General features: G+C 39.1%; 1 protein-coding gene across 1 annotated transcript in view; it reads right to left on the minus strand.

Moving 5' to 3' along the window:
- Window positions 1–2,217: 2,217 nt before the first annotated feature.
- The window catches only part of htra3b (HtrA serine peptidase 3b), a 36,938-nt gene continuing 13,693 nt past the window's right edge, over window positions 2,218–25,462 (minus strand). The window contains exons 2-10 of the mRNA XM_058625282.1: window positions 22,845–22,944; window positions 22,134–22,266; window positions 13,259–13,348; window positions 9,829–10,023; window positions 9,679–9,711; window positions 8,283–8,397; window positions 8,136–8,193; window positions 7,542–7,637; window positions 2,218–5,723 (exon numbers count right to left, since the gene is read on the minus strand). Coding sequence (XP_058481265.1) covers window positions 5,555–5,723; window positions 7,542–7,637; window positions 8,136–8,193; window positions 8,283–8,397; window positions 9,679–9,711; window positions 9,829–10,023; window positions 13,259–13,348; window positions 22,134–22,266; window positions 22,845–22,944 — 989 coding nt within the window. The 3' untranslated portion in view covers window positions 2,218–5,554. The remainder of the gene's footprint in view (window positions 5,724–7,541; window positions 7,638–8,135; window positions 8,194–8,282; window positions 8,398–9,678; window positions 9,712–9,828; window positions 10,024–13,258; window positions 13,349–22,133; window positions 22,267–22,844; window positions 22,945–25,462) is intronic.

The following is a 25,462-nucleotide window of genomic DNA, read 5'->3' on the forward strand; positions in this document are numbered from 1 at the left end:
GGCATTTCTGTGTAGAACGAATGTGCAACTTTAAGAAAATTATGCTTGCTTTGGGTTTGGCGATTGTTTGACAGCGTTACCAACTGCTATCAATGGAAAGTAGCTAAAGTCAGTGTGAAAAGATACTAGATATCACTAGAACAAAAAAGTATTGTTATAAAATAAAGAGAGGAGAAAACAAAAACTATTTTTACTTTAATTAAAAAAACAGATCAGTGATTGTTCCATACACAGTCTGCTGCACACAGCGTTTATATGTACATATATGTGTGTGTGTGTGTCCCCGCCTAAAGCAAGTATTCAGGTTTTTTAAAAATTAAAAAAAATCAGTGTAAAGTCTGTAAAGTTGCTTAATATGCACACGGAAACGGCACGGATCGTAAACAGGCGTTATTTTCCTTTCTTTCCTCTAGCTTGGTTCATTCAGTCTCCGTTTCTGTTATTATAACCGTATAAAGTGGTAAAGTGAGGCACTGTTCATCCAGCCACAGTTAAGTGAGCTGCAGTTAGATTTGTGCTGCATGATTAGTAGAGTAAACATGGTACTGACGGCAGGCTGAGTGCAAAGGTCCTTAAAGAGACATACAGACTGTTATTGTCGTGTCTCTCAGTATTGTAGCTTGTGGTTGAGCTGTCGTGACCTTTTGGAGACTGTCACCATAATATAAGGAAGATTTGCACAGATAGAATATAAAATTCCATGATGTTAGGTGTTTTATAACAGAAACTTCGGTGTAGGTTATATAATATTTCCAGTGCATTCTTGTTCACTCTATTACGCTATTATCATGCCCATTTTCATCCATTTTTACTCTACAGTTTTTTAGAAAATTAAAGGCAAATCGTCTTCATTTGCCCTTTCATATCAATATTTGATTTTTAATAAAAGACATTTTTTATAGGTTATATACTATTTCAAAGTGTAAGATGCAAGCGGAACTGCTCACTACTCAACTGATGGCCGCTGTCTACTCCACTCTCTACCTTGCTATGAAAATATCTTAATTTTCACAATATTTGTGTTCTTTTTTGACGTCTTCTTCACCAACCGGCGCCATGTTTGTTATGATTTGGTTCTAGTTTGAAGTGCTGTTTGACGTGATTTGACTATTGAAATGACAGTGCGCAGGCCTGGTACGACGAGTTTTAATAATCCTGCGGCGGGAAATTTGTTGGCAAAGATTGTTGTTTCAGCTAACGTCTAGCTTTTAAAGCTGTTTTCTGACTATTATTTCTGTCATACTGGTATGATTCTTGAACCATGCCACCCAAGAAAAGACTTCCAGATCCAAGTGACAATCAAAGAACACTCTTTGGTTTTTATAAAGAAGAAAATGTGTATGTATAAGCCTAAAAAGGCTACCTAGCTGCCACACAAAATAGGGCACTGTTTTAACGTTTGGACTTATTGAATGAAATATTTCCGGTGAACTAGCTATTCAATTGGGTAACCTATTCATTTGGTAGAGCCCCTTTTGTGTATTGATGGTCAAGTATTGCTTTGATTCATCATCTATCTCCACCTGTCCAGCCTGAGTGAGTGAGAGTAGTGGGGATATGTTGGCCTGCTCAGGGATGAAGAGACATGTTTGTTGGATGCATTAGGAGGAGCTTACTGGTTCAGCACTTACTGGGCCTCTAAATGAGGTGAATCAGCACGTCTCACATTCATCCTCTTTTTCTAAACTCGTTAACATGTTATTTTTAACTTTAGTGTCTCACTGGTATAAAAAGTAATAGGTGTGTTTACTATTCTACTTTTTACAGAGTAAAAACATCAAAACAAGGTTAGGGTAAAAGTCTAGGTCAGTGAAAACTGACCTATTACTAGTCATAAGTAATGGAACTTATGACTAGACTACAATAGTGTTAAAAATAACTTGTCAGTAGCAGGGCAGGAAAGAGTGGCTCTGGCTGACAGACCATCGTCTGTCTGCAGCAATGACTTCATGGCTAAACCACAAAAAAGATTCCTTTGTGTTTTTTTCCCCACTGCATTTTAACATGGGAGACTTGTTTCCACTCAGGAATGTTTATGACTGGCTGCAAGGGGAGTTCAGCCATTTCTCCATACACTCAGGTATTGTACTGCTGTGCTGAAGTCATTCCCAGACATGCGTTCCATGAGTCACTGCCTATGACCTTCATTAAAGGTGAAGAAATGAGGACAGGCTGGGATTTCCACAACGAGACATTACAGATGAGACAAGACAAAGCTTGTGAGAATTTGTGGAAACTTTATTAAGTAAACAGAGTTAATTCCAAATGGGTTGTAGAGTGTTGCTTCGCTGGCAATTTACATTTGGTTTAGTGAGGAATCAACTCACACTAAAAGGAAGACAATCATGAACCAAGGCAGCAACAGTGATGATGCTATAGTCCAAAGAGCTGAGCAGCACTCCTGCACCAGAGTGCCTTGGCAACACTATGAAAACACGTTGTGCTTCTCATTCAACACACACAGTTCACATTTGCTTCTGCATTCAGGACCCACATGAACCATGAGCCACGCTACAGTGCCAATGCTGCCACACAGGTTTTGACAAAGACAGTATCTCTAACAACTCTTACACATGGAACTTTTATCGTCAAGAACTTTGCAATTGAACATAAATGATGCATCATGATTCTCTTTTTATCTGACACAAATAATTCGAATATAATACAAAAACTATCATATGTAACTACTGACCCATCATGAGTCTACCACTGCTCTAAATTGAGGAAAGCACATACAGTAGAGGAAATGTCATCTCTGAGCCCAGATTTAGGCCCTAAACACACAGAAACGTAAACAATACTTTTCTTTGTCATTTTTAAAAGGTTTTCTGTAAACACAACATCATTTATATCACGCAATGTCTTCATCCACCCCCCAAACAGAAACAGAGCCAGAATGAAGAAAGCCAAGGTGACTAAGGAAAGAAAATAAAAGTTATCATAAATCAAACAGACCAAACAATCTCCAAACACAGGAAGAGGAAGACGACAATGACACAGATAAGACAAGCTCAAGAGAGAGGTGGGGCAATGACATCTTTGTTTTCTCAAAGTAGCGTATTGACAGTCTACATGAAGACGCAAAGGGTTTTAAGATTTTCAAACTTTGGGACCTGTTTTCAAAATATAACAGTTTAAGGTTCCCAAAACATTGTTTCCATGTGGATAAAACCTTGCTATAATTCACCTAGACTTCTCTTCATGTGGACAGCCCCTTAGGCTACAAAATGTTTTTCACACAGCTTGATAAGATCATGTGTCATGGTTTACAAAGTTTTCTGTTTCTGCTCATCCAGACTGAAATACAAATCCCCGGAGTTTTCAAACAAAACGTGGCCAGCAGCATTTTCAAACTTCTACCTTTTGGGGCTCTACAGTGATAAGGTAGTGTGGATGGCAGGAACATCTGGAGCACAAAGTTGTTTTTTTTAAACCGAACCGGCTGGGGGGTGATGAGGCTCTCCAACTGGAGTTCATGTCAGCCCACATCTTTTCGTGTTTGTTATCATTCACTGCAAGAGCTGGGAAAGGGCTGGGGTTTGGTGGTATTTATTTTTCCTGAATATAACAAGGGTCACATGGTGGTACAGTAGTTAGCATTGTTTCCTCACATCAGGAAGGTCACCAGTTCAAAATTTGCATGCTCTCCCAATGGGTTTTCTCCGGGTATTCTGACACAGTCCCAAAAACATGCAGTGTGGGGATTATCTTAATTGATTAGGTAAACTCAAAGTTTCCAATTAAATGTGAGAGAGTTGCCCATGGACTGGTGACCTCAGCCCTATGTTAGCTTGGTTTGGTTTCAGCCACCACAACCCTCATGTAGAGGTTTAAGTGGTAAAAAAAACGAGTGAATGTAACAACTAATTTGGTTGCTAGCTCTGCCTGGGCCATGCAAGTAACAATAGGATAATGAAGGAAAGTGTTTGAGAGCATTTTGGAAATCATCCCATTCTCGACTTTTCAATATCAATTATTATATAAAACCATTGGTAGCATGAAAAGAAAGTTGTTTGTATGTTCATGTATAAGTCAGATATATTAATAAAACTCTACTGAACTGTCAGTCATCATCATCTACCACTTTATCCTCCACCAGAGGGTCGCGGGGGCTGCTGTGCCAATCTCAGCTATATCGGGCGATCAGCGTGGTACACCCTGGACAGTTCGCCAGTCCATCGCAGGAGAGACAATAGAGACAAACAACCATTCACTCTCACACTCACGGTCAATTTAGAGTGCCCAATTTACCTAATCCCCACATTGCATGTTTTTGGACTGGTTTAGTGGAGAAAGTAACCAGTGAGCACATGGTTGTCAGACCAATGCTCGTGAGGCCCAGTTGGGACAGATTAGAGTAAGGCTTGACAAAAAATGAGAGGTTAAAGGGATATTTCAGGTTTTCTGAAGTATGGTGGTATACTAACACATAGGTAGCACTGAGTACCAGCCTGAGACAGAGGCCTACTTTCAATGATAAAATGCGTGTCAGGAAAGGCACAAAGAAAAACTGATTTAAGCCACTTAACACAAGGTTCACCCATTAATATCTGTCTGTTGAAGTTTCCATGTCCATTTCCCTAACCAAAGACCAAAGTCATAAAAATCCACATCTTAACTTATTGATTCAACAACTCCTATGTGCTGTGATTTGAAATGAGTGATTTTGACTTTGGTCTTATTGCGGGAGAGTAAGCAGTTTACAATGCAGCTCAAACGTCCTTGAGAAAAGCTTTCTAACAGTGACATAAAGCCATTAACATATTCGGAAGTTATTGTAGACTCAGGCTTGGTTTACGAGGACACGTTAACCAAGCCTAACCCTAGCCCTGCTGCTAGGTTCCATCATGTTTTTCATGTGCACAGATTTGTGTGTTTACACTGCACACAGGAGATGTTTCAGGCGCATCTACGCTTACGTTTCAGCATCTCATCTATTTTTTACATGTGACGCATGTGGCTTCCAGCAAAAACTGAACAAAGAGAAGAACCGTTGATGATAACATTGATATTCTACCAGCATGATTACATAAAACTGACACCTTATTGAAGTTTTAGTGCTTCTCTCTCTCTCTCCATCTGAGTCAACAAAAATCATGTAACATTATCTATCAGAAATAAATCAGATAGTGAATTCATAATCACACTGGTGGTGTGGGGAGACGCAGAGTGAGAGAGAAATGCAGCAGACACGCGCACACCCTGCAAAATGTTGGTTCACACATTCACACATCCAGTGTGTGAATCAAGTGTTAGGCAGGAATAGAATTTATTAGGAGAGTTTTTTTTCTTCAATGGCTAAAATCAGTTCGCACTGGCTACCTCACACAACCACACAAAAAACTGAACTATCCCTTTAACCCTGACTCAGCAGGGTATTTTAACAGGGTTGACCTGGCTGGACAGGCCAGAGGTACAGTTGTAAATCTCAAAACTAGTTTGTACCATTTCGTTCTTAAGTCAAACTGTCCTCCCATTACTTTGGTACAATTTACAGACAAATGTGTGCATTTCATATAAAAACAACTTCCACCAAAAATGTGTGTGGAATTGACTACTGCATGATAATGTCAGGCTCAATGTTAAAGAGCAAGTCGTCGTTGTCCCTCCTGACTTCCAGTAGCAGGGCTGTCTCCTCGTGAAGCGCCCCCTGCAGGTCAGCTGTTGTCATCAGAGGTTTGCCATTCAGTTTTACAATAATGTCGCCATCTTTGATGCCACCCCTGATGAGGAATAAAAAGGTAGAGTTATATGTGTAATAATTAATTATATTCTAGAAATGAGAAACAAACTGATGACTGCTTCCATTAAAGAGTAACTACATTCAAATCACTTTTTTAAGGTACAAACATCTAATGTTATTTGTTGATCCAGGTGCAAATCTTCAGAGTTTAGGGAAAAGTATTTAAATTGTACATGTGATAAAAACCACCTTATCTACTGCCTCTGGTCAAACACCAGCTACAGCATTCAAAGTTTGCCATTGGCTTTATTTGTCCATACATTTGTCCACTTATAACTGTATCCCTTCTATCTCCACTGCTGGACCATGCCCCCTGCTCTCAGCCCATATCTTGGAATTTTTCCAAAATGAGGTATTGGGCAGAGTTAGCATCATAATTCAATTAAATTGTATTTATATAGCACCAAACCATAACATACATTATCTTGAGGCACTTTGCACAGTAAGGCAGAAACCTTTACAATATTATAGAGAGTTTACACAATGAGCAAGCACTAGGCATCCGTGGAGAGAAAAAACTCCCTTTTAACAGAAGAAATCTCTGACAGAACTAGACTCAAAAATGTGCGGCCATCTGCCTTGACCGGCAATTTTTTTTAGCAATATCGACTTTAATTATAGCATAATAATAATGACAATAATAATACTTCTAGTGATAGTTGGCAGAAAGTCATCACCCTCCACCAGTGGTAACAGGTTGGTCGAGAGACAATGTGCAGATTTCTAATTGTACTAAAGTAAAAAAAAAAGAAACTGCTGTTTCTGTGCTATGGTATAATCTAAAACCTGACTGAAAATCTTCAAACAGGCCGTTTCTGTGCAGATATTCACATAATTGTTTAGCAACTTCCTTTTTTAAGATTTTAGAAACCAAGATTTGATCTTGGTCGGTAATTAGCTAAAACATCAGGGTCAAGGGTCACTTTTTGACGAGGGGTTTAATAACTGCTACTTTAAAAGCTTGGGGCACATATCCAGTTAATAAGGATAGATTCATTTTATGTAATATTGAGCTCATATGGGATCTAACTGACAGGTTGATGGTTTGGATGATGTTAGTAATGATGTTAACTCAGGGAGATCTATAGGGTAGAAACTGCCTAACTGTGCACGAGGTGCTTCTAAAGCTCTTGTGCTAAACTATGAATCAGTACCACTATGAGGGAGGAGATGATAGATTTTTTTCTCTAATTGATGTTATTTTATTCACAAAGAAGTTCGTAAAGTCATCACTGCTCAGTGTTAAAGGAATAGATGGTTCAGTGGTTCAGTGGAACCATACTAATGGAGCTATCGTCATCTGGTCCACACTGGCTACAGGGGACTGGCTAACGGATTTAGCTTCTATGGTGCAGAGTCAAGTCCTCACTACCTCACTAAGACTCACTCTCCATCATGGCTAACAAGCTACACTTATTACAAGTACTATTATCTCTAAAAGGGCAGAAGAATAACTAAGCATGTGGCACACAACACAAGAGACAGCAGGAGAGGGAGCGGGAGAGAGAGAAGCCAGCGTTATTAAGCTATCTGTTAAGCTAGGAAAAGCACCATGTGTGAAGCTACGTGAAAGATAGCGAATGTGTCACCAACAGAAGGTGAAAGCAATAGTTGATTTACAAAATGAGTGCTTGTTCAGTGAATTAATTGTAACAGTAACTAAATAATAGCAGAGATTGTCTGACAGAGAGCAGGAGAAACTCACAACACCAGTGGAAACAGGAAGTGACACAATACATTACCCAGAAGAGGGCATTTAGTTACCCTTTAAATCAAATTATGACTAAATGAAACCTACTTCTGTGCAGGTGAGTGAGGAATGACCTCATGGACATAAATCCCACTGGTTACATTCGGGAAATCTGAGTTCTGCTGCTTAAGCTCTTCCATTAACCTGGAACACACATACACACACACATTTACTCTCAAAAACAAAATCCATTGTTTAACCAAAGGCCCAAATCATTGTGTTTACGCCACTGAATTTCAAATATATACTGTACAAATGACACTTTTTCATCCTGGAAACAAACCGAATGATACATTAAAACAACCCAATACTAGTGTTACTGATATGAAGTTTCCCTGTAAAAGCAAGGCTAACAAGTTAAACTCGCCCTTTTTAGCTAAGAAAGAGAAGAAAACAAAATGCCACAAATGCAAAAAGATGATGATTAGATATAACTTGAAAGAACACTGTGCACACAAGAGAAGAGAGGTTACGGGGAGTTATTAAAGATAAATCTGGTTCAAATTATGCTGCAACATGACATCATTGGGCAAAACACTGTTTTATCACATGCATAAACAAAATTCCTGTTGGATTGAACTTACAACTCACAACAACTCAAAATAGAATTCCAGTCCATGAGGTTCATGAGGTAAGACTTACGCTGGTGTGATGGTCAGCATCCTTATCCCAATGAAACGCTTCTTTATTGAACTCACATCTGAAAAAGACGACAGTTAGCTGCTGTATGTTCATCTCTGTGCTCACAAATGTTTCAGCCTGGCTCAGTGACGTCACTGTCACACTCACCCTTGTTGTGCTTGTCAAGGGAATCATTAAGGAAGCGAGTGATCCTGTCCGATGGAATAGCAAAGGAGATTCCGGCTGCGACTTTTAGGGTGTTGATGCCGATCACTTCCCCATCCTCAAATATAGAGATATACTGAGGTAAATTGAATGATTTTTTTCATCCATATAACAAAGAAATCATTAAAGCTATAGCGTTTTGGTTTGTTGACAAAGCAAAACATTTGAGAACATCATCATTTCCAGGTTTGAGAAACACTGATCAACATTTTTCAACATTTTCTGACGTGCCAAACAAGTACTTGATTAATTGAGAAAATGATCGTCAGATTAATCAATTATGAAAATAATTGTTAATTGCAGCACTATTTGAGTCATATGTATGATCCAGACAATGTAAAACCAGTGATTTTGCAAACACATTCATGCAATCCATATTGTTAAAGCTGTAGTTTGTAACTTTTAAATAGAAACAACAAAACTATTGTCAAATGAGTTCACACAGGAAGTGATTTATTTTAGGTTATTTATATTAGGCAACAGCAGCATTGTGCTAATAAAGCGACTGCAAACAGGTTAGAGTATGACTGAAAACACAAAGACGTGCCAACTAAAAGGTCCAGAAGTGAATTCTACTAGCCAGAGTTCATCGCCATCTCATTTTACATTGAGTATCAGGGTGGAATGAGTGTAGTCACCTCCCACTTCCAAGAGGTATGGCCAATGGACGTATGAAAATGCCTCTGTACGCATTGGATAGACCTACAACCAATCAGACCAATGATCCGCATGACATATGCAGAGCATTGGAAAAACATGTCAACAAATGTGCTTGTTGTAGTTTTCTAGGAGCGGTGGCTATATAGTAATAGTGAGTAATGGCTTTTGCCCCGAGGAGTTCCATGGAGCAAGTCATTGAATCAAAAGACAGCTGTTCTTCAGTGGTCGCCATGTTGGATGTTTACAAAAGCTGCTATACTTTGTTTCTCTATTGTCATTGCGATAAGCCCACCTCTAGCGTGCCAGGGGAAAAACTTATATGTGATTGATTCCCTTTTTTGGGAGATTTTGGGTTGGCCCTTGCCAGACGTGTTTGCGGAAATCAAATCACTGGCAGACATAGCTAGGTTAATTCAAACTGCTCAAAAGTCCCAATCATTCAGCTGGGAGAAATGTTTCTTGTCCCTGCCCACCCCTGTTCCGCTGCTGTATACACACGAATGCTCCCTCAGTCAGTTCTGATTGTATTGTTTGACGCGGCTCTTCTTCAGATAACGGATGCAGTCATATGCATGTCATAACGTTTCTCTTCAAAAAGACCAAACATAGGCATGATAACAACATCAACAATAAAAATAACAACATTTTTTTTTCAGCAATTAGAAAAGAACAAACTTACTAAATTGACTAGAGGTCCTCCTGAATTCCCGTACTGTTAAGATAAATATAGAAGTCAGAAATGGTACTGTGGTGTACAAATACACAAACCACACCACTCAAATCATTTTCACTGCTATACAGCATTTTTTCTGCAATGTTATAATCTCACATTGATGATAGCATCTGTTTGGATGTAGTCCATGTCAGAGTCCGGCAGGCCCAACTCCTTGCCGTCTCTCTGGGCAGTGCTGACGATGCCAGTGGTGACAGTGTTCTGGAGGGCAAAGGGGCTGCCGATTGCAACCACAAACTCTCCTGGCCGTAAGTCTGCACTGTGGCCCAGAAACAGTACAGGCAGCTTTGTCTGAGGGTAAGGAATAGACACAAACATTGGTAAAGGTAAGATATGGACTCAGACCCAGCTGCAAGGCTTTAATTAGTAATATTGTCATCATTATTGTTACATTATTATTAAAAATAATACATTTTATGACAATGCACGCTACTGCTAGTATGACCAATACGATTAAGAATATTACAATTATCTTTACAACAACTAGACAATAGTTAATACAACAGCTTTTAGAGTCCTCAATGAGACGGGCTGGCCCGAAAAACCCGACCGGACCTGTGGATTCGGTCGTAAAAAATATGCAAATGAGTCGGGTCTCGGGCTTCCCTTTTTCCGCTCATAAAAAACATTTCTTGCAGGTTGTAAATGTAATGTTGTTAGTTGTGAATCATCGCTGTTCATGTGTGGTGAAGAGTAAATCTGGCTGCCTGCTTGATGGAGAGGGGCAGACCTGACGCCGCTGCGTGCGTAACCCCCCGACACACACTTTGGGCGTCTTTTATGATGTGACCTTGACTGGGGTAAATATCCCACTCTGCATCTTGTGCTGCTATGGGCAGAACGTCTCAGACATCACTGCCAGCAAAATGCCAACGATACTGCACAGTTGGCAGCCGTGCGCCAATGGCATGCAGACCCGCTGCAAAGAAAGGGGGGGGTTTCCTGTTCCTGGGACATGAGTGCATGTTCTCATCTGCAGGTAATATTGTAAATAAAAAGATGACAAATAATATCAGAAATTAAGTTAGTTATATTTTAGCTTTTGGAGTATCCTCCTGTTGTCAGAGATTTCCCATTCAGGGAGCATTTATTTCATCCATACTAGCAGCACTATTATAATAGTAATCAAGTATGAAGTATAAAGTAACACTTATTTAAATTGTTAATAAAGTCATGAAAAGCACAAAACAACCTACAAATCAGGGATATAGAAAAAAAACAAGGTTCACCTAATAGGGCTTGGGAACCACTTGCATTGTGGGATATACCGTCCATGTTTGGAGCTTTAAGTGTCGGAGGTGAACATAGAAACAATCTGTGTTGTTGCAGTGAAGTCTCTGATTAGACTGATTAGCATTCTTAAAAACAATAAAGGGAAGGGGATTTACTGGGAGACACTGACTGGACCATGAAGCCAGAGACCAGTATCTGACAAAAATACAGCATACAAATGGATTGGACTTGTATAAAATCCCCAGTGCAGAGTAGAGCACTGATCAGAAACTTCTGCCTCCGGTGTGCACAGCAGACATTTTCACTTACATTGTCTGTGGTGTGAGTGTGAGTGCCTACACATCGGAACGGATTGAGAACTACATATCTTTAGTCTCTCATATACAGTTCCCTACCTTGGTTTCAAGACTGGTGGGGACAATGGTGGGGACAATGCACCGCTGTGTTGTCAGAGCAGTTATTGTTATTATTGTACATGTTATAATGTTATAATTGTTATTATCTTATTTGTTAGATTTATGCTAGCAATGAAATGCAAATGGAGATGATGAGGCGACCCCATGGAGTCTTACTGGAAACAGTTTTATTTTCCATGGCATAAATGTCCTTCAGGCTTAACAGACATGTTGCATGCATTTCCTACCTCATAAATCTTTTTTATTGGTTTGTAAACCAGAATTATTTACATTAGCTTGTTTCCCTCTTTTTATTGATGTTTTGTACTGGAACCTTACACATCAACACTACCAACACAAACATGTATCACACTGTGTTTTTGGTATGAATGTACTGCAGGTCCTCATTACAATAGAACAGGTCATAAAATCTGAACTACTCATCTAATCTGGAAATTGGACTCAGATGATATAACAAATATTTATATATATATATATATATATATGTAACCCATATATAACGAAAAATAATATTTTAGAGAATGTTTACAGAAGTTTACAGAGATATGTGTTTGTCACTTTATCCGAGCTGTTGGTCACACTGTTGTTGGTGGGTTGTTAGCTGTTACATAACATATGTTCATTTTCATTCAAGTGAGACACAAGTTAAAATGTGAGGAACACATCTGTAATAAGTGAACATATGGACTGATACTGTTCTAATTATTATTTAACAATAATTGAGAATGAGAAAATAGCTTACAGCAAGGCTACACAATTAACATGACCACACCAGTTAGCTAAATTAGCCTAGGAGGGTTGTGGCAGTTAGCTACGGGGGCTAGCAACACTTAGCCTCCTTATTTTCTTACTTTTAACAGGCTGAAACACAAAAAAACTAACTTTCACTGTGTGAATAAACTTAGAACTATATATGTGGTGCATGTGTACTTTGATAGTCACCTGGAGTAAAACAAGAACCATAGTCATAACATCGTTAATACATCGACAATAAGTTTGAAAATAAATGCTAATGAACTACGAATGAATAACTAAAACCTGCTTTGTCGTATTTTAAAAAATGTAAAAGAAAACTCTAGTCTTCATATCGTATGGTTTCCTGACAGTAGCGCCATTCCCGAGACGCCACATGACCGCACTTTGCTGTGCTCGTACACAGCTGTGACGTCACTCTGGGGAATAAGATTTTTCTGGGCTTTTTATGGCCTTTAGGAAGGTTTTACAAATATGAAACTCCAAATATGAAACTCCATGTCTTCCCGGAGCCCCAACCTGCCGTCCAAGTCTGACCGTTTCCAAGGCGGCACCGCTTTCGTCCAGAGCGCTCAATGTCCTCTCCCTGCTCACGTCTTATCAGGCCGAGTTATGTGAGGATTTTTGTAAAAAAAACTGCATTGAGTATAAAATACCATAACTGAAAAATAAAAACTGAGGATGGATTTGTACCATAATGTGTAATGTAAAGAAATTATATTATAAAACTGGTGTTGAAAAAAGTATCGATCAGGAACCGGTATCAAAATGAAGGTATCACCAAGTTGGTCCTCGCCTTTCACTTTGGTTCGTTTCTAAATGCTGGACGTTTCCGTTTTGCTGTCCTCATAGGAGCAGAGTACCTTTCTCTGTTGGTTCGTGGACGCTTGATAAGCTTGTCTGGCAATGCAGGAGCTACCACATCCTATAGTGAGACATTGAATGAAATATTATGAAAGAGAACTTTACGTTCTCTGAGTAATATGAAAACCCTCTGCTCGTGTTCAAATCTACTCTTCTTGTGCACCACTGACTGGACTGCACTGACTGGATTTGTCCAGGGTGTATCTCAAGTTTTGATATTCCACCCACCATACATTTCATAAAGCAAGATGTGAACTCACCTGTGAGTTGATTTTGATGGTGGCTATGTCAGATTTTTTGTCCATGTCTTTGATGTTGGCCTCATACGTGTCACCGTTATGCATTTGTACCTTGAGGAAGGAATGGAAACATTACATGTTAAGAATTGGCATGAATATAGCACTTAAGTGGTGGACACATTACTTTGTGGGACCACTTAACTTCTTAAACATGCATCAGATGTGCCACATTGCTTAAAGGGGACATATTATGCAAAATCAACTTTTTAATCATTTTAATACTTATATTTGGGACTCTGGAGGCCCTACCAGTCGCCATAGTGTGGAAAAAGAATACTCAGTCCTTTTTTCGTGGTCCCCCTTAGTGTAAGTATAGGCGATAAAACACAGGATGTTGAATTCCCTGCGCTTATGACGGCAGCATGCGCATTTCACCGCAAATGTTACCACCCACCAGTAAGTTTACTTGGAGAGCTCCACCTTGTCCCTATAAAATGCGAGAGTGCAGGCGAAGGAGGAAGATTGGTATTATGTCAACGTGGAGAGACAAGTGTGCTGTTGGTGGCTGCACAGTGGAGCACAGTGTTTTACACAAACTTCCAGCCTCAGAGGATTTTATATATGAAGCTAATATGCCGGATAAAGTCGGCAAACGTGTGTTCGTGTGTTCACACCACTTCGCATCAGACTGCGGCCAGCGGTCGCCGTATTTAGTCAGCGACCGTATTTCACCGACGTACAAACACATTTTTAAGAAAAGGTCAAATAGAGCTCATAACTGACCATTCTGACACGTCCTAATTAAAAATATTTGTTCAGTACGTCCTCCATGACCGGAGCACAGACTCAGTCTGATACAGTTACATACAGCGGCAGTTTATGTGGCGATCAGCGGTGCTGTCCCTAAGTGTTTTTAACTGATTTACAGTTCGGCACTGTTCGGCTTGATCCTTGTGTCTGACGTCTCTTCCTGTGACGGCACTCTCGCTGTTTTCCGCGCACGCTGCCATGTTGATATTGTCAGAGAACTAGTGGAGGGAGGGGGAGAGGAATGGAGCGGAGGGAACAGGAGCTGAGTGAGCGCAGTAAAAAGGACAAATCAGAAACACCTGGAAGAAGTGGGTGTGTGTTTGCCTGTGTCTCATTTGCATATAAAGGGACCAGGCACAAAACAGAGCGTTCTGAAAGGGGCGGGTTCAGCAGGGTTATTGAACTGCTATGGTGCTTCATCCTTATGGTATTTTGACCAAAGCATGTCACAGACATGTTCATTAGGACACCAGGGAACTATTTTAACTTGGAGAAATAGGGTATAATATGTCCCCTTTAATATGATATGGGTCTCCATTCCCTACGATTCCCTGCAGTGTGTGTGTGGGTTACTCACTGTTCAAAAAGGGAGTGTGTATTTTTATACAGGGTTTGGTTTTGATAATGCCATAATATACTTTTAATGTATGTACCCAAACATAGTTCAAGCTACACATCTGTCTGTCATGCAAATATTTCATAATCAAAACCTTGTTGTAAATAAATAACTGGAAATCAAATGGAGAGTACTATTGGAAATTGGTGCACATGTTTGTGACACATCATATCAAATCATATGTAGATGTTGAAACTGTCGTGAAAGATCATTTCCTCCTGTCTGTTTTGCACATGAAGCACTCCTGGTAAATAAAGACCAGAGCTCTATTCTCCAAAAAAACTTGGGAAAACCATTTATCCCACAATGCATTTCGTCAGCAGAGAAAGTAAGTCAAAACTTGAAACTACTGCGGAACCGAAATGTTAACGTTGCACTGGTGCACTGCACGGTTTGCTTATTTTTTTCCCTCAAATAGTAATTGACTTGCTTAGTAAAATAAATTTAAAAAATAAAACAGAGAACAAGAATAAAAAAAGAAACGAGTCGTGGTTGTCTTATATAATGTAATGTAATGCTTCAATGTAAGTAATGATTTTATTTATTTATTTATTATTATTTTATTTATTTATTTATTTCGGTCATGACATTTAGATCACTCATCACATAACATTGCAGTTCACACAATATACATAACCGAAAGGGAATGCGGGAGAAGCAAAGCTTTACTAGTCCCGCCCCCATTATCATCATACATTTAATTTCCTTTTTCTTTTTTTTTCAGCATCCGGTAGCACTCAGAGATATAGTCTAGCTCTAGACAGTCAACTCAGACTCCATGTGTGTCTGTACATGTGTCCATGATGTTCCATCGCGCCGTCGCACCGTTTCCCACAGTGTCTACAGATTTCAGTCTCTGACCTTTGTCATACTTTCTTTCTGTGTCATTCTGTATCGATTAATAGTCATCTCTACATACTTCTTTTTAAATACACTCAGTTTTGCTGATTTTTTCATCTCCTCATCCAGATTGTTCCACTGTCTGACCCCCGTGACCGATACAGTAAAGGATTTTAATGTAGTTCTTACCCTTCTCTGCCTAAACCTCATGTTCCCTCTTAGATTGTGTCCCTCCCCTCTGTTCAGGAATAATGTCTGTAGATTGTGAGGGAGGTTTTTGTTGGCAGCCCTATAAATCATCTGTACTGTGCGGTATTTTATTAAGTCATAGAATTTAAGTATTTTTGATTTGGTAAATAGTTGATTTGTATGTTCTCTGTAACTGGCATAATGTAGGATTCTCAAGGCTCTTTTTTGGAGTATAAACAGGGGATAAGTAGTGGTTTTGTAAGTGTGTCCCCAGACCTCTGCGCAGTATTGCAGGTGTGGAGAGACTAGTGCGCAGTACAACAAGTACAGTGCCTTCTGGTTTAATAGTTTTTGTGCCCTCCAAAGTATGGACACACTCCTGGCCAGCTTGCCTTTTAACTGTTTGGTGTGTGGCTTCCAACTTAACATGTCATCAATAATCACTCCCAGCACTTTGTACTCATTAACCCTTTCAATGTCCACTCCATTAACTTGTATGTTAATACTAGTCTTACAGCCTTTTTTCCCATACAGCATATATTTAGTTTTCTCTAAATTTAGAGATAATTTATTTATATTAAACCACACATGTAGCTTGGCCATTTCATTATTGACTGTTTCCACTAATTGGTTTAGGTCTTCCCCCGAACAGAAAATATTAGTATCATCTGCAAATAATATTAATTTCAGAATATTGGATACCTTGCATATGTCATTAATGTATAGTATAAACAGTTATGGGCCAAGCACTGATCCCTGTGGAACCCCACAAATTATGTCCAAGCAAGTCGATGTGCAATCTCCCATCTTAACATATTGAGATCTGTTGTGAAGATAACTCTTGACCCATTCCAGTGCTATGCCTCTTATACCATATCTCTCCAGTTTAGCTATCAAAATCTCATGGTTGATGGTGTGAAATGCCTTTTTCAGGTCTATGAATATTCCTATTGAATGTCATTTTTGATCAATGGCGTCAGTAATGGTTTCCACATACTCAGTTAAAGCTAGTGCCGTCGAGTGGTTTCTTCTGAATCCATATTGGCTATCATATAGCAGATTGTGTTTGTTAATGAAGTTGTCTAGCCTATCGTTAAATAGTTTCTCGAGAATTTTTGACAATTGTGGTAGTATTGAGACTGGTCTGTAATTAGTAAATTCATGTATGTCACCTTTCTTAAACAATGGCACTACTTTCGCCACTTTCATTTTGGTGGGAAATGTCCCAGTTTGAAATGACAGGTTGCAGATGTGTGTTAAGGGTGAAACGATCTATTACTTTCTTGATTAGCTTCATGTCGAGGTCATCAACATCCGTGGATGTTTTTGCTACACATTTGTTGACCAGGTGTGTAATCTCTCTGTCCTTCACTGGGGTGAGAAACATGGTGCTTGGGTTTCTGTCTCTGTCCTTATCAAAGTGGTCCCAGTGAAAGAGTGAGTCAGGAATGTCCTTTGCCAAATTCGGCCCCACATTGACGAAAAATTCATTAAATATTTCTGCTATGATTTCTTTGTTATCTTCCTTAGTGTTTTTGTCCTTGAAGTAGAGAGGATAGCTAGGTTTTTGTTTTTGATCACATCATTTAGAATGTCCCATAGTTTTTTAGTATAGCTCATGTTTTCTACCAGCAGATTACTGTAGTATTCTTTTTTGCAGTCATTTAGGATGCTATTTAGTTTGTTCCTATATTGTTTGTATCTCGTTTCTGAATGTTCTGTCCTTAATCTCATGTACTGTCTATACACGGTGTTTTTCTTCTTGCAGGCATTTATCAACGTTTTTGTTAACCATGGTTTCCCCTCCTTTTTCTGATTTGTGTGTCTTTTCATTACAGGACAGTGTCTATTATACAGCGTGTTAAATATTTGCAAAACGGAATCATAAGCATCATTTACATCTGTTTCTTTGTAGACCTCGTTCCAGTTCTGCCTCATTAGTTCGTTTTTCAGTGTAAGCATCCCTTTTTCAGTCCTGACCCTTCTATTTCTATTCGGTGTCTGTGTCACAGTGTGCTTCCAGTCATAGATAGCAAAGATTGGCAGGTGGTCACTTATGTCATTTATCAGTAGTCCTCTTGTTATGCCTGTCCCTATAATATTTGTGAACATATTATCAATTAGGGTCGCACTGTGTGTCGTGAACCTGCTTGGACGTGTAATGAGGGGTTGTAGGCCCATCGTATACATCATATTAATGAAGTCATCAATCATCGTATTTCGTTTCGGGTTGAGTAAGTCAATGTTCACATCGCCACAGATAAAAACCCTCTTTTGGCTGGTCCCTGAAAACATCCTTCCCACACATTCATTGAAATCCTCTATCCTAGAGTCTGGTGCTCTATAAACACAGCTTAACACTATATTTCTGCCTTTCGTCACACAGATTTCAATTGTCACACATTCCATTACATATTCAACAGCTTCAGACATATTGTGTACAATCTCATACTCAACGTTATTGTCACTTAACAGTGCCACTCCTCCTCCACCTTTATGTCTTCTATTAACGTTGACCAATTTGTATCCATCCAGGTAAAAATCTGCTCCTTTATCCTCATTAATCCACGTTTCCGACACCGCAATGATGTTGAAAGCATTTTTGAAGTGTTGTAGGTATTCCTTAATGTGGTCGAAGTTGGTGTATAGACTCCTGCTATTGAAGTGAATGAAAGACAATTTCCCATCCATCTCAATGCATTCGTTAAATTGGTCTTCAGTGTAGTACTGGCATTTCTCAGACACGTTTAGGTATAGATGGTTATCTGGGTCAATCATTTCATTTGGGTCTGTTAAGGTGTGGTTCACATGTTGATTTTTAGTCAGCTCCACATTTTCTTGCTCAGCAATCCTCTCTAATATTTCCATCATCGTTTTAGTCTGTGTAGTGACCCTTGACCTTTGCTGTGCTGTAGTTACTTAGTTACTACTACTTAGTAACTAAGGTTACTAAGCCATACCTTAGTTGTTATATTCCTCCAGATCGCCCTCACTCCTGATTTGCATTATTTTGACTTCTTCTGGTGTAGCTCCATTTATTTTAATGTAGATTCTGCAGTTTGCCGTCCAGGTGTGTTGGATCTTGCCTCCTTTCTTCAGCTGACGTGCCTTTCTGGCGATGTCAGCATTCTTTTTGGTGAGATTCTCGTTGATGTAGACGTCTGAGCCTTTGAGCTTCCTGCCCTGCTTCAGCAGTGCCGTCTTATGCCTTCTGTTGGCGAATCTCAGCACGACAGCTCGTGTTTCATTCTCCTGTCTTCGTGGTAAGAGGTGACATACTTCCACATTGTTGAAGTCCACGTTGATCTCTCTGCCCGTCAGGAACTCATCCACCTGCTGTTGCACAGATTTGATTTCTGATTCATCAGGTTGCAGCGACCGATCGTCCGATGGCGCAGCCGCCCTTGCATAGCTCTGACGCTTAATCTTGAGGCCAGTCACAATCACCTCATTTAGTCTTCCCAGCTGGTCCATCTCCTCAATTTTGTACCCCAGCTCCCGCAGCAGCTTGTCTTTTTTTGCGTTCTCCTCCTGGATCTCTCTTTGACTTCCACTGTCACCCCTTCCAGCTTCTCCTTGAAGTCGGTCAAGAACTCCTCTCTCATCGCCCTCATCTCAGCTCTCGTCGCCCTCATCTCGGCGCGAATCGCTTCCATTCCTTCATTCATAGTTTCCATCATAGTTTCCATCATTTGGTCAACTTTAGTTTTCACCATTTTCTTCTCACTGAGTTTTTTTTTTTGAACATATATGTGCATTTATTAAAAATATTCTACATGTTTATTTGTCAACACTCAGCAGTAATGAGGCTTAAAGTGCTTGGTGCCACCTTCCATTCCAAAAGAAGAAGGCTTGTGTACTCCCGTACTTGGAGAGTGTGTACTCAAGTCTTAAAACAGTTCTGTTTTTTGGGGAATTTTTGCCTCACCCTTGCCTGGTTAGTTTGGCTGGTTTTTGACTGCCTTGCTGTGTATAATATTGTCTGTCCTCTGGATTAAGGTGTTTGGATTTTGTCTTCCCTGGATCTGGGTTATCTGTCTCCCACTGTCTGGGTCCAGATAGGACAACGTCTTCGTCCAGGTCCACATTTTAGTGACCTACGATCTAGCAACTACTGAAATGTCTGAAAAATCTGAAATGAACAACCTTGTACTATTGACTTTTTGATCATCCATAGTACCTTAACAACAACCTTTTGTTGCATTGGGATATGTGATCAAGGAAAGAACATCCAGCAAATATGTTATTTGAAGTAAACATTAGGGTATTAGATAGTATTAGACATGACATTTCTAAAGCCATCAAAAAAATATAGATTTTTGGAATGAATTACAAATATTTAATAGAAAAAGAACAATTTATATTGCACCTGACTCAAAGTGAGGAAGGGAGAGAGAGAGGCCTATTCTCCTAACACAGAGAATCAAGTAGTGATCTGCCTGAAGTGAGAGTGACAGCAGACCTTGGTTCTGAGAGAGAAAACACAACGCCCCAAACAAGGATTCTATTTTTGCATCCGACCCCAAACCAGAGCCTGAAGCAGTTAATATAAGCGGCTCTTTGGTCACGGCTTGTTTTCCCTGATTATAGGAACGTGCAGCGTAAATGTCCATTAATACACACATACATTTAAAATAAAAACCCAGGCAACATGAGACGGACCCAAAACTGATCATCTAAAACAGACTTGGGCATTTTATGGCCCACGGGCCACATACAGCACTTTGGGCATCCCAGTCATAAACACAAATGAACAAGTACTTATGAGCTAGCCATACAACTGTGTTGCTTTTTGAAAAGCCTTAATTATGAACACATGCATATCTGCTAAATATTTCTTTACAGAAATCAAAGGTAAGGTTGTGTACAATCTGAACCAGCGAAGCACCGTCACTTGTATGTAAACTTGTCCGGTGTGTGTGTGTGTGTGTGTGGCCACAAGTTTCTCATGTGGCCCCTTGGGGAAAATATTTGCCCACCCCTGACCTAAAAAATAGGCTATTTGTGATGAGGTGTTCAGACGTCAGTGAGTGCACCGTGTTCTCAAGGACTATGTGCACTTAAACTAAGAAAAAAGGAAGGAACCTTACAACAGTCATTGTTAAGTCCTTTAAATCAGTGGTCCCCAACCACCGGGCCGCGGACCGGTACCGGTCCGTGGATCAATTGGTACGGGGCCGCACAAGAAATAATTAATAATTTCCGTTTTATTTATTATCCAAGTATGAGCAATCTTTTATTTTGAAAAACCTTTTATTTTGAAAAATGACCGGATTCTCTCGGTTACATCTGTGCGCCAAACTTTAACGCACAAGCTAGCAAAATGAGTAAGAAACAGACGTCTTTGGAAAGTTTCTTTGCGAAGGGGAAAAGGCCCAGTGAAGAGACAGAAGAAGAGCCTACGACTTCCAAGAAAAAGAAAGCTTTTAACAGACAATACCAGGAGAGCTACTTGAAATATGGATTTATTGCGGCAGGTGATTCCCACATACCAAGCCCGCTCTGCATAATATGCGCTGACCGGCTTGCTAATGAGGCAATGAAGCCTTCAAAATTGCTTCGCCACTTAGAGACCATTATGGTGAGTTAAAATTTTCATGCACTTTATATTCGTTTTTGTGGCGTATCGGTATCTTATTTTGCAGGCATGTTTAAACGTTACCATAGCAACTAGAGTTAGAGAGCGTTAGAGCAGTGGTCGAGAAGAGGAGAGCTTGTGAGTCTTAGCGCGCACACAAACATGCAGAAGCGTGATCTGACGCTTCAAACTTTATTTCAGCTGTTTATTAATAATAATAATAATAATAATAATAATAATAATAATAATAAACAAATAATAAATAATAATAATATATTACAATATAACCAGCCCCCCCCCCCCGGGCCGCGGTAAAATTGTCAAGCGTTGACCGGTCCTTGGTGATAAAAAGGTTGGGGACCACTGCTTTAAATCACAAAGTTAGGAATCATAGAGACTAAAGTCACTGCAGACAAGATAAGAAAAAACAGTCTTTATAAACTATAGATTATCCAGAAATACCACTTTCATAGACATTTGCACTGTCACATAATAGCAGCATCATAATAACATAGACAGTACACCGAATAAATGATTTACTTGTATGTAGATTAGTCTGTTGACAGGCGACAGACTAATCAGACGTAGATAGTCAATTAAGATACTATATAAAATATAGAAATATAGTCAACAGTCACTTTTGTATAGGGCTGGGATTAGAATCTGTAGACCAACCCTTGAAGCACAAGGGTCAACTGATTTTCTGTTGACATGACACTGAATAACTGATTCAGTATCATTTATTACTAATATAGAGTCAACAATAGTACCCCCATTAATATGAATTAATACAGTATATAAAGCCGTGACTGTTTGAATTGAAAAGGATCAACAATGTCTGTAACAACCTGGATTTCTTTTACCTTAAGATGCTGTTGACCGGACACTGGAGTTGTGCTGGAGACTACATGGGCATTGGTAACAATCAGTCCATTCTCTGATATCACAAACCCCGATCCACTAGACAAAGGGATGGTCCGACCAAAAAGAGGATGCCTAAAGGGAGAAGAGAAGAATGAATGCATTTAACTAGGCTGGTTTCTCTTTATTGACTTTGTCCACTCTGCCCCCATTATCAAGGCTTAGGTTAAAAAACAAAGCTTGTATTTCATGTTAACCACATTTTTAAAGACGCTTATTTGTTAATTGAAGGTACTAGTTATAGTAATCATATCTTAAGCTTCACTATCTGTGATTTAAAAACAATGTGTGCACCATAGACAGTATAAATAAAAATGGATGTAGTCTTCTGGGTTCTTCCTGAAGCCAAATAGGAAGTGAAAATATATTGAATAGCCACTAGGAGGCGATTCTGCTGGAACAATCTGAATTGAAGTCTGTGGGAAAACTAGCTTCTTCTACTAATACGTTGTGATCCCTTAATGATTACAACTGATGGCAAAGTGTATTTATATACACAATTCAATAATGCTAGGGCATCCAAAGCATACACTGTCTTTGATAACCTATTGACCCAGTGAAGTAAAATTAAAAAAAAATAAAAACTGACCCTCTAATATTGCATATTTTACTCTGAGGTAATGTACAAAAACAAAATCACAAACAGAGAATACCTGAGGTAGAGTTCAATGAGGACCACAGCAGGAGCGATTTTCTCCACTACGTCAGCGATGAAGTTGAACTTGTAGCGGGGACTTGCAGCATGTGGAGGATCTATACTAGCAAGAATAATTATAGATTTTAATGATCAAGCAAAAAATGTTTTTATTAAGAATAATCAAATGACATTACTGACACAGACCAAGATGAACCTGTGTTGTAGTTATGTAAGCTAATTAGGATGGATGTGGCAGGGTGGGAAAAACATTGCTTACTAATGCCACTAGATGGCTCTTTCATACTACAATATTTCCCTGAGGGCGCGAGGAATCTTGGGTAATGATCTCATGAGAGACCCAGAAAAGAAACCTTTGGACAGTTTCGATGGAAAATAAGCTCTGGAATGCATTAAATGTTGGACATTTTAAGTTTGTCATGGGTTTTCACTGATATTTTGGTATTTGTTCAATGTTAATGGATATTGTGTGTATTCTCCTCAACACAAACCACATTCATAACCAGGAAATAATTTTCATCATATCAGGTGATTATGTAACCTTTTTCTTATCTAAAAGAGCCAAAACAACATGTTGATATACATGTCTGAATACATATATCTATATATATATATATATATATACATATATACATATATACTGTGTGTATTCTTTTTGCATACAGACTGACTAACAGTCCTAATAATTCTAGGTTGTAGCCCAGAAGTTCAGAGTTATTGAACAGTGAATGTGTTTGCAACACACCTCAAACCTCAGTGCTGGGTTTATTTGATTTCTTTTTGGAGCCCTGCAGATACGCTGACATGTAAGGCCTTTCCATTTGGGTTTTATTTATTGTTGTTCTACAATTCTTTCTTAACTGAACACCAATTTACTGTTCAGAATAAAGAACCCAAAATGTATGTGTCCTGTGACGTTACGTTAACTTTCGCCAGGCTATATGGATATGAAATGAAGTGAAAGGAAGGAGCTGAGGGACAGTTCCATGATGTAACTTAACTTGAAACAACCACAAGTCAAAACAGAATATCATTTTCATATACACACACATCACATTACTCTAGAAACCATGTCTTTTTCCTTAAGTTGAACAGGACAACTGGAGCACATTCTGCAAATTATTTTCAAATAAATAAAGACTTTTGCTTATATTGAAAATGTACACACAGACACTGCAAACTGTCACATGGTAAAGTGTTTGTGTCTTTGACTTTCCCCTAAATTATTTTGTTCATGCTCAGTGTCTGTCACATGTTACATTTCAGTCCCTTGTGTTACTCATTTCATGCTCTGGTTGTGCGTGTTCTTGGTCAGCTCCCTGTGTTTCTGCTCTATGCTGTTGTGTCTATGCTGTCATCAGAATGTAGACTAGCAAGAGTCTGGAATCAAACACGTAACTTTCAAGTTGAAAGATGACTCGCTCTACAACTGAGTCACCATCACCCAATGTTCCCTACTACCCAAGTATTGGACCATACTCACACAAGGAAGATAGGGAATACAAAGAGAAGATGTGCAGGATCTACTGTATATGCCTTTGCCTTTTAATTCCTATAACATGGAGACACATGACACATAGAAATGCCTAACTCTGGCACTGACGCACATACTGTACATCTGAGTCAGCAAATCACTCTACCGTGTTTCTCTAATCAAACTAAACATTAACACATCTACCCAATGGCACACACAGTTCTGATAAATATCAAGTCGAAACTGCCTGGGTCAAGTGGAAACACCCTGCTCTCTTCAACCAGTAATAATGAGTTACATTCCTTCACCACAGCTGCACTGTCTGCTGCCAAGCCAAGTCTGCCTTTGAGGAAAATGTGGTTTGTTATTTTAGACTGAAGAGAGATTCTCTAATGACAGACAAAATCCAAATCCAGCCTGAGGCCACTGGGTTTCAATCTTAACATTGTACCTTAGCAAGCAGTTCTTTTTTTTAAGCCTTAGAAATGAAAATGGATGTATAAATGATTCATTGTACGATTACCAAAGCTGTACATATCTGTACATATCTGTACATACATATATATATATATTTACACATGTATATATATATATATGTATATATATATATATATACATATATATATATATATATGTATATATATATATATATATATACATATATATAGTACTGTGCAACGGTTTCAGGCACCACCAGCTCTGTTGTTTTGTTCTGTCTGTCAAATTCTGTCATTGGAATTTGGAATGAAGTGATGCGACTTAAAGCTGGTCTTATATATTAGCGAGCTGTCAGTGAGTTGAACTCATGCAACATGTGTATGGAATGCTCCAGCATGTCTTGAATAAACCTGGTGTAATAGACGTTTTTTACAGCAGATATTTCTTGAAAGGAAATAGTAGGACAAACACAGGATTTACCAGTAACATTAATTACGGTTCCACTCCAGTATTAACAGAGCTGTGTTATTGTTCAAGTGTAAGGGTAGATCACGCTAAATACTTGACAGCTGGAGAGGATGTTATTATTATTATTTTTTTTAAAACAACTTTTTAAAAAAAAAAACTGCATACATATTTTCTGGATGTGTTCCAATAAAGTGAAATAGAAATAATGATCCTCTATTGTCGTTATAGCATTGCTA

Source organism: Solea solea, chromosome 3, assembly GCF_958295425.1.
Source record: "Solea solea chromosome 3, fSolSol10.1, whole genome shotgun sequence".
Lineage (NCBI taxonomy): Eukaryota > Metazoa > Chordata > Actinopteri > Pleuronectiformes > Soleidae > Solea > Solea solea.